This window comes from Dipodomys spectabilis, unplaced genomic scaffold (genome assembly GCF_019054845.1).
Source record: "Dipodomys spectabilis isolate Male_0828 unplaced genomic scaffold, ASM1905484v1 ptg000588l, whole genome shotgun sequence".
In the NCBI taxonomy this organism is placed as follows: Eukaryota; Metazoa; Chordata; class Mammalia; order Rodentia; family Heteromyidae; genus Dipodomys; species Dipodomys spectabilis.
This window is the reverse complement of record NW_024871265.1, coordinates 517066-530589: the sequence shown is the minus strand read 5'-3', so window position 1 is coordinate 530589 and position 13524 is coordinate 517066. Positions and strand designations below refer to the sequence as shown.

The window sequence follows — 13524 nt, the reverse complement described above, 5'->3', positions numbered from 1 at the left end:
GGGTTCTTGCATCATATTAGAGACAAATAGAGTTGGAGTTAATTTTTCATCAGTAAGATAGACTTTCCAATAAGATAGACTTTCAAAAAAAGAGTTAAGTGAAGGAATTTTTGGATCTTAGTAGTTCAACAAGAGTCCTGAGTCCTTAGTTACCTTGAGACTAAAGTCCTGGGAGTTTCTGCAGACCAACTGGCTGCATAGTGTGGGAGAGATCACTACCTGTGGGAGGAGGGGGTGTGCTGCCCAACTCCATACAGAGGGAAATTGCCAGGCAGTAACCAGTTGTTTTTATACTTCCTGCTCTGGATTTGTTGACTCCTACTTTTCCTCAGGTGAGAAGAATGCTGGTCATCTCCAAGAACCTGTTCCCTGCACCTTGGCCCCTGGTCCCTGGGGGAGCCAAGCCTCTTTGCCAGAACCTAGTGGCCCAGTGTCTGAGGTCAGAGACCTTGGCTCTGGAGCCATCCCTGTGTCCTCTCAAGAGAGCAGCCCACAGCTTCAGAACCACAGCCCTGGGAATTTTCCCAAGTGGCCACCTGATGCCTTATACCCTTTGCTTCTGGAGATGAATAGGGCAGAGTCAGGCTCCCAGAAGAAAGAAGAGGCAGAAGAGACCCCAGACCCAAATCAAGAAGTAAAGAGAGAAGACACAGCCAGGACTACAAAGGTTGTAGGTGCCCAGCTAAAGGTTCATTTGGCTTCCACAGAAGGGTAAGTCTCAAAGTTACTGTCTCGCAGGCCCCTAATTATAATTGCATTTAAGAATACTCTGAGGTTGGGAATCAGTGACTTAAGCCTGTAATACTAACTACTCAGAAGGCTGGATTGAAGTTCAAAGTCAGCTTGAGCAGGAATGTCTATGAGACTCTTATCTCTGATTCTTATCTCCAATTAACCATCAAAATGCCAGAAGTGGAGCTGTGTCTCAAATGATAGAACATCAGCCTTAAGCAAAAAAGCTAAAGGACAGTGCTCAGGCTCTGAGTTCAAGCTCCAGTACCAGCACACAAAAGAAAGAGTGAAAGAAAGGAAAAGAGAAAGAGAGAGAGGAAGGAAGAACAGAAGGAAGAAAGGGAAAAAACTATCAGAAGAAGCATTTTCTCCAGCTCTTCATAAGATCATAGTGATAAATTAATTGAGTTAATTAAGTTAAAATTAAATGAGAAAAAATAATGTTCAAATTAATGCAGTTTAAGTTTGGACCTAGGGCTGTATGCACATCAGGCAAATGCACTATAGCTAAGTTACATCCCCAATCCTAAAGCAACTTAAATAAAACAAGCAAAAAGAGTACCCTGATTTAAATGAACTGTAAGAAGGTTGGGATTTAACATACTAATACTTATTACAGTCTTCACATTGTATTAAATGGATTTTATGACTAGATACCAGTATAGATTTAAAAACATAAAAACTAAAGGGCAGGCTATCATGCACAGGATGTGGGAATTTGAGTGTACAAAAGCAGTATCATAAGAAGTGTCCACAACTGGTCACCACTAGAGGAGGAAGAGGTAGAAGTATTCCGAGATTCAAACTAGGACCACGTGTGGGCTTCTGAGATAGGAGGTAGAACTAGTTTGTGAGTAACGATTATAGACTGCTTTGAACTTGAAGTATTAGGAGAAATTCACCATTAAGAGCCCAGTTTCAGAGGGGTGACTGGTATCTCACCAAGGGGAAATTTGGTTTGGCCTGAGAGATAATCTTGGAACTTTCAGTAGAATTGTGTAACCTCAAAACTGTGGCCAGAGATAATATGCCAACTGGGAAGCCAACTGTGTCTACCTAAGTGTCTGCTTCTGACAGGATACTGCTTTAAGACTCCCAGCTTCTGAGAATGCTTTGTTAGAAAAGGGGTTTGATCTGGGGTAGGCTGACTGGATTCATATTGAAAAAAACTAAGAGGCTGCTGAGTATGGAAATATATGTTTGTATCCCTTGCAACTTAAGAAGAACATTAGGAGTATCATGGTCTGAGACCATACCAAGGACAAGCATGAGACTCTATCTGAAAAGAAACAAAAAACAAACAAAAAAAAACTAAACTAAACTAAAAGCCAAAACAATCGAGGGCATGATTCAAATTGTAGAGGCTTTGCCTACCAAGCATGAGGACCCAAGTTCAACCTCAGTACCATCACCATCACACTGTCCGTGGGTGACAGAGACTGAATGTTAGTGCCACAAACCAAATAACTATGTTCCTTATAAATCTGGAAACCATGTTTCCTTGAAGTCATTCAGCGGCTGGTTTTAGTATCTGAAAAATGAGTTTTATTATGCTAGATTCTAAAATGAATTCAAGGCATCCAGGTATGGTGACCCGTGTCTATAATCCCAGCTCTCAGAAAGGTAAGATAGGAGGATAGCCTTGGTTACATAAAGTTCCAGCAAGGCTAAGCTATATAATGAGATCCTGCCTCAAAAAAACAAACCAAAGCAAAGAAACCAGACCAAAACAGCTTTATTGAAATATAATTCATATGCAATACAACTCACCCACTTAAAGTAGATAATTCCATGACACTTTGTATTTACAGTGTCATTTTCCCAAAGTGCTTCCTTCCCTATCTAGACATTGTTTAGGGCTTCCTTCAGTTGGTTATTCAAAGAATTCTCTTAGGTATGACAGTTGTGTCACTTTTATTTCCTACTTTTTGTTTGAGTAGAGTAATCTTTACAGTTCTTCATTGTCAGTGCTTTTCCATGAAATTCCTGGACTTATCCAGCATCACTTTCTGGGAAATCATGAAATCCTATTTTAGGCAAGATTTGTAATTTTACTTTTCAGTTAGTTTCTGTCACATTTATCCTGCATTGTGGGATATTTGAGAGCTTCAGGAAGCTGAGAAGTGATCAGGAAAGAGCTGACCCATTCACATTCAGTGAAGAGAGCTGTTGAATGACATCTATTAAGTGATTAGTCAGAGCTTATTTTCACATTGTAATGACATTTGCCTACCTGCTCAACTCCCTAATTGTTGTAACTCAGATAATGAATATTTAAATAACTAGGAAACTCCACACTGTCTGTAAAATTTCAGGAGAAACAGAAGAGATGGGTTGAACTGGGACTGAGTGAAATCTGAGTCTCAGTTTTAGCTTCTCTGACTCGTCAGAGGTCTCCAGACAGTCTGCTGTGGTAAGGGATGCTCTAGATAGGGGAAATGGAACATTACAAAACTCCATTTTAATTCCCCCAAATGTGAGGGTCTGGAGTCCAGCTCTTCTCAGCTCAACCATTCAGTCCCCATGAGCTCTAGCAATGACCCTGAGTCCTGGGCACCCCTTTTACAATTGAACTGCAAGGATTCTTAATATAAAACACTGGCATGTCCATTCCAAGTGGGAGTCTGAGAACACCAATGGACTCTTCCAGGCTTCTGGAGAGCCCCGTGCCCCAAGCACAGTTCCCAGAGGAAGGCCTGAGTCAACCAGCTAGAGACAAGTTGTCTAATGGTATCAGGAATGACAAGGAGGCCTGGAACCTGGCCTCACGCCTCTATCACCTGGAAGGTTTCCGGAAGTCTGAAGTGGCTGCCTACCTACAGAAAAAGTAAGGAGCTTAAAGCCTGAATGAAGCTCACAAGGGTGAGGTGGGACAGGGGAGAACTGCAATGGATCTGTGCCACTGGCTGCTCCTGTCCTTCCCAGCTCTGTGTCTCCTTTGTCCCCCTCCAGCCCTATCACTGCCTCTTACCCTTACCTGGCTCTTCCCCATCCCCATCCTTATCCTTTCCCCATTCCTTGTGTCTCTACTGCTTTCTTCCAGAATAGGCATGACCTAGTCACCTCTTTAGCACTCCCTGTTCCTCTTAGAGCCTCTGGGTCTATTCCCTTTGCTGGCCCCAAACTTTATATAGTCCTTCCCATGAAACACTAGACAAGATACCAGGGCCAGGCCAGACACTGGCTGCCTTCTTGGGGCCTGGGGCCTAGCCAGGTTATAGCTTTCTGTTGTTCAGCCCCTGCCACATCAGGCACCATGTGTACAGGCCCTGTAGGCCCCTCTGTATGAGCCCAGCCTGCCCCTTCATCCAGTTTTCATCTGTTTTCCCTTGGCAGCAATGACTTCAGCAGGGCTGTGGCTGAGGAGTACTTGTCCTTCTTCCAGTTTGGAGGCCAGAATCTGGACCAAGCCCTCCGGTAATACCTTTGTGGGGCTGTGGAGGATGAGTGGCTACAGAGCAGTGGCCCCTGCCAAGGCTGGGGTGTGATTGGCCCTGGGGTCTGTGGGGCATCCCTGTCTGACTCTCTCTTTGACTCTGGCCCTTCTCAGGGGCTTCCTCCAGGCCTTGGTGCTCAGCGGTGAGACCCAGGAGCGGGAGCGAATCCTCTACCAATTCTCCAAACGTTTCCACTACTGCAATCCTGGGGCCTTCCCTTCAGTAGGTAGGAGGGGCTTGTCTGGGGATGGCACCAAAGTGTCTTTGTATCTTCTAGGAGTTCACTGGGTGGCAGCTGCTAGGAATGTGTTTGGGCCATAGAGAAATTAGGGAGAGGGAGAGAGAGGGGTCACACAGCCCAGCCAAGTGTGGAAGAAGATACAGAAATCTAGGCTTTCTCTTTCCCTCTCTCTCAGGCTCTCTCTCTCTCTCTCTCTCTTTGGCAGATTCCATACACACCTTGACCTGTGCCATCATGCTTCTTAACACAGACCTGCATGGACAGGTAAGAAGGTGGGCTAGTGCCTGTGAATCTGAGGCAGAGGTCAGAATGGGGGTTGTGGCATCGAGGATTGGGTGGGGAAGGGGCAGGAGGGGTCAGAAGCTTGGGATGGGCCAGGGCTAGGGCCTTATGGCATGTGGGCTTTGGGAACTGGAGAATGTTCCTGAGTCGCCACCTAGGGGTATATTCTATAAGGGTGAGGTGCTATAGCTGTTCTGCTTTCTCCATGGCCACAGAACATTGGGAAGAACATGAGCTGCCAGGAATTCATAACCAACCTGACTGGCCTGCAGGATGGTAGTAACTTCCCCAAAGAGTTGCTGAAGGTATGGCTTCCTTGCTAGGACCTGGCCTGGGCTCCATGTCCTGGAGCCTTGGTTCCTGTCTGAAGGAGATTTGGAGCTCAGGCCTGCATCTACTAAAATATGCTTGAGAAGACAGTGTCTGTGTAGTCTTGGCTAGCAGCATCAGCAATATCTTGAAATTTGTGAACTGTGAATATTTAGTTCCGGACCTACTAAGCTGCACTGTGAGGCTGGCTGGGTTTCTTCAAATGTTTTATCGTTTATAATTTTTTAACCCTTCAGCCTCTGAGAACTTGAGTTGGTTTATTGGTCATCTGAGAAGATAAAAAAGTCAAATTTCATGTAGAGAAAGTCAAGAGGTCAGATGGGAAATGTTCCTAGTCTTGGGGAACTCAAGTCCTCCTGGAGGCATAACTACCCCAATATCAGGATTTAATAGCTGAGCATGGTGGTATATGCATGTAATCCCAGCTATGTAAGAGATAGAGATAGGATGATGGTTGTCTTTTTAGACCCTGCCTATAAATAACTAAAAGCAAAAATGGAATGGGGTATAGCTCAAGTGTTGGAGTGCTTACCTAGTAAGGCTCTGAATTCAAACCACCAAAACAAACAGAAAAAGAAATAAAAATTTTCAGGTGCTTTGCACCTGACATGTGCTTCATGAGCAATTATATCACTGGCTCTTTTATATACTTAGTAATGACTTATTGAACTCTTACTACATATCAAATACCTTGCTAGGTGCTTCAGAGGTTAAAAAAGTAAGTAAGATACATCTAGATTAATTATATTTACCATGTTATTTCAAAAATTCTAGCACATCATTTATTTGTTCATTTATCAAACATTTCTTGCTAGAGTTGTTCAGCCAGGTTCTTTGTCAGATCCCTCAGAGCAGGATGGTGTGTGAGTGATTTATGTCTCCTGTTAAAATGACAAGTTCAGCTAGGCACTAGTGGCTCATGCCTGTAATCCTAGTTACTCAGGAGGCTGAGATCTGAGGATTGTGGTTTGAAGCCAGCCCTGGCAGAAACATCCCTGTGAGACTCTTATCTCCAAATAACCACTCAAAAAACAAAAATGGTGCTGTGGTTCAAAGTGGTAGAGTGCTAGTCTTGAGCAAAAGAGCTCAGGGACAGTGCCCAGGCCCTGAGTTCAAGCCCCATAACTGACCAAAAAAATAAAAAAGTCTAGTTCAGGCCTCACTAAGTTTGGGCAGGTCAGAGACTTGGCTGCCTGGATGATCTTTATGTCTCTAACACCCATCACAAGGCCATAATTAACTTTGTTGCATTTTGCTTGGGTGTATGGACAGATGGATTGCTTGCTGGCTGACTGGCTGGGTGGGTGGATGGGTGGATGGGTGGGTGAATGGATAGATTGATGCTTGGCTGCTCAAAGAAAAGGACAACTATAAAGAGGGTAGAGATAAGAGGCCTTACATGTGTTACCTGTTAGAATGAATTTAGGCATCACAACCCTGAGGGTGTTCTGCCTACCTGCATGCTTCTATTTCAGACCCTCTACTGGTCTATCCGAAGTGAGAAGCTTGAGTGGACTGTGTAAGTGAGAGCCCCTTTCCTCTCTCTGGCTTTGCCCTTGCCTCGAAGCCTTCCTACCTCTATGACCTACTTGAGAAATGGAGTTCAGGGCCCCAGACAGTACTCCCTTTGGGTGGGTGGAGCCATAAGTGGGAGATTAGGTCAGTCTTAAGGAAGGTAAAGGAGTCCAGGTAATACTGAAGAAGCTATCAGTGGTAGCAAGGGATTGCTCTGTCAACATTCCAGAATTTGATAAGCTTGCCTTTGGATGAAGATTCTTTTCTAGAGATCTTATCCTGTGTCTTCCTAATAAGAGATGGTGGGTACTTCCTGGTTGGTAGTTTCTGCCCAACCATTGCTCCAGCCTGATTCTCTTTCATTCAGGGATGAAGAGGACATAACTGGATCTGAGAAGGCCCGACCACCTCCACCAGCTAACAAGATGAATAACCCTTTCCACCAGCTGGCTCAGGACCCAACAGTGCCCACATATAAGCAGGGCATCTTGGCTCGGAAGATGCATCATGATGCTGATGGCAAGAAGAGTGAGTGTTTGCCCAAGATCAGGCTGTTAGGTGTAGAGTGGAGTGGCTCAGTGCAGGGACCACACAGTGGGTGCATGATGTACAGAGAGATGGCCCATATCTAACACAGGCAGCTCATGTTCCTCTCCGCATGTCTTGAACAGTGACCAGGTGCAGGGTCCTAGGAAAGTGGGAGATTCAGTATTGAGACTAATCATGCCTCGTTATTTCTGGGCCCTTCTTCTCTGAAGAAGGCAGAGATTAAACAAGCATATCCATATCTACGATAAAAGGCAGACAGATGGCTGGACTGGGCCAGAGGAAAGAGGAAGATTTTGTTCTAAGGACTAATCCCCTGGGGACAGGGCTAGGGAAGGCTTCTAAGTGAATGGTGGCTTCTGAGTGAAACATGGAGAACAAGGAATAATAGACTTTTCCAGTTTGGCAAAAGGCATCCCTTATAGAGCACAGAGCAAGCAAAATCTGCTAGAAGTATGTGGAAAGGAATAAGGAGGGGTACAAGGGGAAAAACTGTCAGGGTCTGTCAGGGTCTGCATTTAGGCCTCATTCCTTATTCAGTTGAAAGCTGTTGAGTAAATCTGCAACCTGACTAGAGCAATGGTCTCCATTGCCCAATCTAGAATCACAGATTGAATAGGGATACAGTGACTAGAAGAGAACAAGCATTGGTTGTGAGAAGTCACATGGGCCTAAGCATGGACCAAGGGAGGACAGAGAATTGAGCTTTTTGACCAAGAAGCTAGGAACAGGTCTTGTCACACAAGACCAGAGTGTGGAGGTTGGGAGGGAGGACAAAGGTGGAGCTTGGTGCTCACATGGGAGTGTACAGGGCAGAATACCCCAAGGCTGGGACCTGAGCTCCTAACCCCCTCTGGATGAGTTCATGGTGTCCAAGTGAAAATGTGTTTGTGCATGAACATGTATGCTCCTAGGTTATGGGCATGTATTTGGAAAGATGCTTTTTGTTTGAATATCCACATTTGTTCTCTGGTATTGTTTGTGAGTCGAATTTCCCATGTGTGGAAACTCTAGATATTTGTGATTGTTTTGTTTTGTGTTAGCATGCTGTGTGTTTATTTTCATCCTGATGAGGAACTGGAGATGGTGACTGTGGAGACACACTTGTAGGTGCCTAAGTGTGTCTGGATGTGGGTATCATCACCTACTTAAAAAGTTATTGTAAAGGTGGGGCTGGGAAGGTGGCTCAGTGGTAGAGTGCTTGCCTTGCATGCATGAGGCCCTACGTTAGATTCCCCAGCACCACATAAGCAAACAGAAAAAAGCTGGAAGTGGTGCTGTGGCTCAAGTGGTAGAGCGCTAGCCTTGAGCTGAAGAGCTGAGGGACAGTGCCCAGGCCCAGAGTTCAGGCCCCATGACCGGACCCCCCCCCCAAAAAAAAAAAAAAAGTTATTGTAAAGGTGATATACAGAGGGCTTGCAGTTACATAAGTAAGGTAATGAGTACCTTTCTTTTTGAGTACATTGAGTACATTTGAGCACATTGAGTACATTTCATTTTCTTCCACTCCCCCCAACTTCCTAAGTTATAAAGTTCATTTTTAGCATAGTGTCTAGTGAGTATCAACTGTTGGATTGGTTCATCCTTTGTCCCATCGTTTCTGTGATTCCCTCTCCCCTCCCCAAATTAGATAAACTTATATACAAGACAAAGGGTACAGAAATAAAAAACAGTGACAACAGAGAATAAACCAAAGGAAAAAAAAGAAAGAAAGAAAAAAGAAAGAACTGCAAATATTACACTGAAAACCTCTTGTTTCCATTTCTTGGAGTTCATTTTGATAAACATCATTTTATATGGTCTTATGTATATAGCTATTGAGCTATTGTGATCCTCTGCTAAGAATATCCTAGACATATTCTGTTTATTACAAATGAAGGAAACCATGCAGTCTGTTTCTTTGTGTCTGGCTTATTTTGCTTAATAGATTTTCCCCCCAAGACTTTCCATTTCCTTATGAATGAGGATATATCATTCTCTCTGATGAAAGCATAGAATTCCATTGTGTATATATACCACATCTTCTTGATCTATTCATCTACTGAGGGGCACCTGGGTTGGTTCCATATCTTAGCTATGGTAAATAATTCTGCAATGAACATGGTTGTGCAGGTAGTTCTGGCGTGGCCTTATTTGTGGTCATTTGGGTAAATGCCCAGAAGTGGGATTGCTGGGTCATAGGGGAGCTCTATGTGGAGTCTTTTGAGGAATCTCCATACTGCTTTCCAGAGTGGTTGAACAAGTTTACATTTCCCCCAACAAGGTAGTAGCATCCTTGGCGACATCTCCCCTTCCCCAGCATCTGTTATTATTAGTTTTCTTGATAATGGCTATTCTAACTGGAGTAAAGTAGAATCTCAATGTTGTTTGATTTACATTTCTTCTATGGCCAGAGATGTTGAACATTTCATTTGTGTCTATTGGCCATTATTATTTCTTCTTGGAGAAGTCTCTCTAAGTCTTTAGCCCACTTATTAATTAATTTTTTGAGGGTTTGTTATTGGGGATTTACTTTTTTTGAGCTTTAAGTATATTTTAGATATGAGGCCCCTGTCTGATGCATAGCTAGTAAAAAAAATCTCTCCGTCTGTTTCCTATATATCTTGCTAACCATGTCCTTTGTAGTTTAATGCAATCCCATTTAGCCAGCCATTCTTTGGCTTGTTGCAGTTCCGGATCTTTACTTAGGAAGTTTCGACCTGTGCCAAGGCTCCCTGTGTTTCCCCTATCCCTTCCTGTAATATTTTCAGGGTATCTGATCCTTTCATTGAGTTCTTTGACACATTTGGAATTGATTCTCCACCATCCACTTTTATGTCTGTTCCTGCAACAGCACCCTGGGGCAAGCGTGGCTGGAAGATGTTCCACACCTTACTTCGAGGGATGGTTCTGTACTTTCTTAAGGTAGGGGAGTCAAACAGCCCTGACAGGCAGCCTCAGGGATAGGGAGAACCCCAGAACTGTTGGGAGGAGGGTGGGCAGCTGATGATAACTCTTCTCTGGGCCCCTGTGTCCTGTGGCAGGGAGAAGACCAGTGCCTCAAAGGGGAGAGTTTGATGGGACAGATGGTGGATGAGCCTGTAGGAGTTCACCACTCCTTGGCCAGTCCAGCCACACACTACACCAAGAAGCCACATGTTTTCCAGCTTCGGACTGCTGACTGGCGCCTCTACCTCTTTCAGGCACCGTAAGTACCTAGGGTGGGAGAAAGTGGTAAGGTTTCCTTGCCCTTGGTTTTCCCATCTTCCGAACCCTCCCCATACCTGTCAGTTGACCCTGGCCTCAGTGGAAGCTACCATGTTGACCAGGAAACTTTAGATGCTGAGGAGTATGAAGGGAAAGATCCTAGGGATGCCCAGTTCTCAGTCCATCAGCCTTATCTGGCTATGTCTAGTCCAGTCTCAGGTCTGAATAGAGGATTCCAGGAAGTCACCAAAATGGATCATTTCTGACATTTGATATCAATCTGTATTCTTCCTGGATTTTCTCCTTCATATAAAAATCTGGGCAACTCTCTGGCTAGTGGCAGGGCTTCTGCTTTGGAAGACTGCATCCTGTGGGGCAGGAGGTGAGGGTCCGAGCAGGACAGGGTGGGGGAGAGCAGGTATCAGGATCAACTCCTTGGAGACCTTTGACTTTGCCTGCAGCACTGCCAAGGAAATGGCTTCCTGGATTTCCCGTATCAACCTGGCCGCAGCCATGCACTCCTCCCCGCCCTTCCCGGCAGCGGTGGGCTCCCAGCGCCGATTCGTGAGGCCCATCCTGCCGGTCAGCCCGGCCCAGAGCTCCCTGGTATGGCCTCCGCGATAAGTGCCCATGGGGAGGGGATTTGGAGGGGAGGGGCTGAGCTCCTGGGTCCTGAAAGCTGGAGGAGCTGCACTCCTGTTCACGGAAGCCAGGAACAGGATGGCACACCTGGGCGCAGAGAGTGCGAAAGCCGAGGAGTAGGGAGAAGGATTTAGGACAGCGTCCTCCCCCCCCCGCCCCCCCCCCCCCCCACCTCCTAGGAGGAACAGCATCGCTCCCACGAGAACTGCCTGGACGCGGCCTCGGACGACCTCCTGGATCTGCAGAGGAACTTACCAGACGGGCGGGGCCGTAGCCGTGAGCTGGAGGAGTACCGCTTGCGGAAGGAGTACCTGGAGTACGAGGTGAGCTGCTGCCCTCTACTGTCAGGACATTCCTCCTGGCCTCCCGACCCGCCCGCCACCCTGGCCTGGCTGCCTCGGTCAAGCCGCCCTAGCTCCTTCCACCCTGCGCTGGAGATCAGTGCTTACACCTGCACACTTCCAGCCGGCCCGCACAAAAGGAGTGGCCCCTTCACTTTCTGTCTCTGGAGCAGCCCTCCCCTCCCCCCACCTGGCCCGCAGCAGTGTATTTGACTATTCCTAAATTGAAGACAAAAAACTAGACTACAGCTACCTACCCATAGGTCATACTATGGGGCTTTTTTACTTGCATGGACTAGCTCATTTAATTAACAACTTTGAAGTGGATATTATTATTTATAAGGAATCTCTGAGACAGCTCATTTATTTATTTATTTAAGGAAATTGAGATATATTTCTCTGATAAGTTTATCTGCTACTCCAGTGACATATGATCTCAACCAAGGCATATCTTTATTAGCTCTCTAGCTGATTCCAAAATGCATTTTTCTAATCTGCCCCTCATCCCTCCCATTCACACATTCCAGTTAGGCTTCATTACAGGAGGCTGATACTATGTGCCAGCATCAAGGGTCACAAGGGTTAGAGGACATCCAGAGGCCAAGGCTGGGAAGAAGATGTCACCATCACCTTCTGCCTGTGCCTTCCTGGCTTCCATGAAGCTCACCTCCTTCCTGGGTTGTTTTCATCATCCCTGCCCAGCCCTTTTGGCTTATTGGTTGTTTACATGGCAACAACAGAGACCACCCTGCTTCTCAGAGGCCACAGATAAAAGGACTCAACTACTTCCCAGCTGGGACCTTCAGCACTGACCCTATACCACTCCCCTGCTTGGCCACACTTCCTTTTCCATGAATTAGAGATGTGATTTGTATCCAGCTGTCCTCCCAGGGCTGGGATGAGTATCCAGTGGGACTAAGGATGGAGAATCACTTGTCGATCTGGGGATCCTATCACTGCTAGTTACAGAGGCCCCTGGAGGATTAAGCAGATGAGGGCACTTAGCATCATGTTGTACAGATGCCAGTTGTTAAAGTGCTATTCAGCTCCAGATGTGAGCTGCTTGAATGTAGAGCTGTATTGATCCCAGGCACACTGTGTCTTGGAGTTGCAACATGATCTCAAGATGTTAGTTACAGGTATTAGTTAATATCAGAACAGCCAAACTGGGCTGATATTAGTAGAGCATGCCTTTAAATCATATTATCAGAAGTGTGCTCTGAAATCTAGTTACTTAAGCACTGTGAACTCTGTTGGTGTAGTATTTTCTCATAGCTTCAGACACTGAGATCTGCCTCTCACCCTCCAGCCTCTTCTTGACCTAGAGTTAGAATGGTACTTATAAAGTGGGCCTGCCTATTTGTTGCAGAAAACCCGCTATGAGACATATGTGCAGCTGCTGGTGGCCCGTCTGCATTGCCCTTCTGGAGACCTGGCCCTGTGGGAAGAGCAGCTGGGGAAGGAAGCTGGAGGCACTTGGACACCTAAGCCCAGCCTTAAGAAGTCCCACTCAAGCCCATCCCTGCACCAGGATGAAGCCCCTACCACAGCCAAAGTGAAGCGCAATATCTCAGAGCGCAGAACTTACCGGAAGATCATCCCCAAGCGGAACCGCAATCAGCTGTGAAGCCATGGCACATCAGAGACACTAGCCTCTGCTCTGGGGTGAATCTGAGATGAACCCCTGAAAAGGAGCCTATTTTTCCACTGGGTGAGGGATGAGACACCTCTTGTCTGCAGAAGGACAATGTTCATTTCTCTGTTGTCTAGCTCTGGAACTTCCTGAAGACTACTGTACCTGCTTTTATCCTCCTGACTACTCTTGAGAGAACAGGGAAGCCAAATGAGGACTCTGCTCCACTCCCAAAGTTCATTTCATGCCTTCTCTTTCACCCAGAACCCAGAACAGCCTTATTTCCTATTAGCTTTTGGAAACTTAGGGCCTCAGGAACTGCCTATGGAAAGGAGGCTGGGCTGGTGAGAGCAGCCACCATTGTCTCTGTTCAGCCAAGTGTGCAAGTAGGCTGTCTGCCAAGTGGAGGCCTCTGTTGCCTGTCCACTGCTTTCTGGCTGATTCACTGCCTCTCCTGCCTTCCTCTCAGGCCATCCCCCTCCCCTCTGATGATGCTTGTAACCAGGACTGGTTTATAAAATGGACTGGCCCTTGGGGGCCAGATGGCTGGGGTAAGTGTGGCCAAATTTCTGGCCATGAATCCAATGAGTGTTCAATAAATATAAACCACCAAAGAAAGAAGTGTACATTTGTGTGTGA

At 46.0% G+C, this 13524-nt stretch overlaps 1 protein-coding gene across 3 annotated transcripts in view; it reads left to right on the top strand.

Moving 5' to 3' along the window:
- Psd4 (pleckstrin and Sec7 domain containing 4) overlaps window positions 1–13524 on the top strand; it is a 35081-nt gene extending 21557 nt beyond the window's left edge. For all 3 annotated transcript variants that reach the window (XM_042670941.1, XM_042670942.1, XM_042670940.1), the window contains 13 exons: window positions 333–711; window positions 3383–3559; window positions 4069–4149; window positions 4283–4395; window positions 4616–4674; window positions 4908–4997; window positions 6498–6541; window positions 6905–7065; window positions 9917–9987; window positions 10107–10270; window positions 10731–10875; window positions 11091–11234; window positions 12622–13524. In XM_042670941.1, the coding sequence (XP_042526875.1) occupies window positions 333–711; window positions 3383–3559; window positions 4069–4149; window positions 4283–4395; window positions 4616–4674; window positions 4908–4997; window positions 6498–6541; window positions 6905–7065; window positions 9917–9987; window positions 10107–10270; window positions 10731–10875; window positions 11091–11234; window positions 12622–12879 (1886 nt within the window). In that variant the 3' untranslated portion in view covers window positions 12880–13524. The remainder of the gene's footprint in view (window positions 1–332; window positions 712–3382; window positions 3560–4068; window positions 4150–4282; window positions 4396–4615; window positions 4675–4907; window positions 4998–6497; window positions 6542–6904; window positions 7066–9916; window positions 9988–10106; window positions 10271–10730; window positions 10876–11090; window positions 11235–12621) is intronic.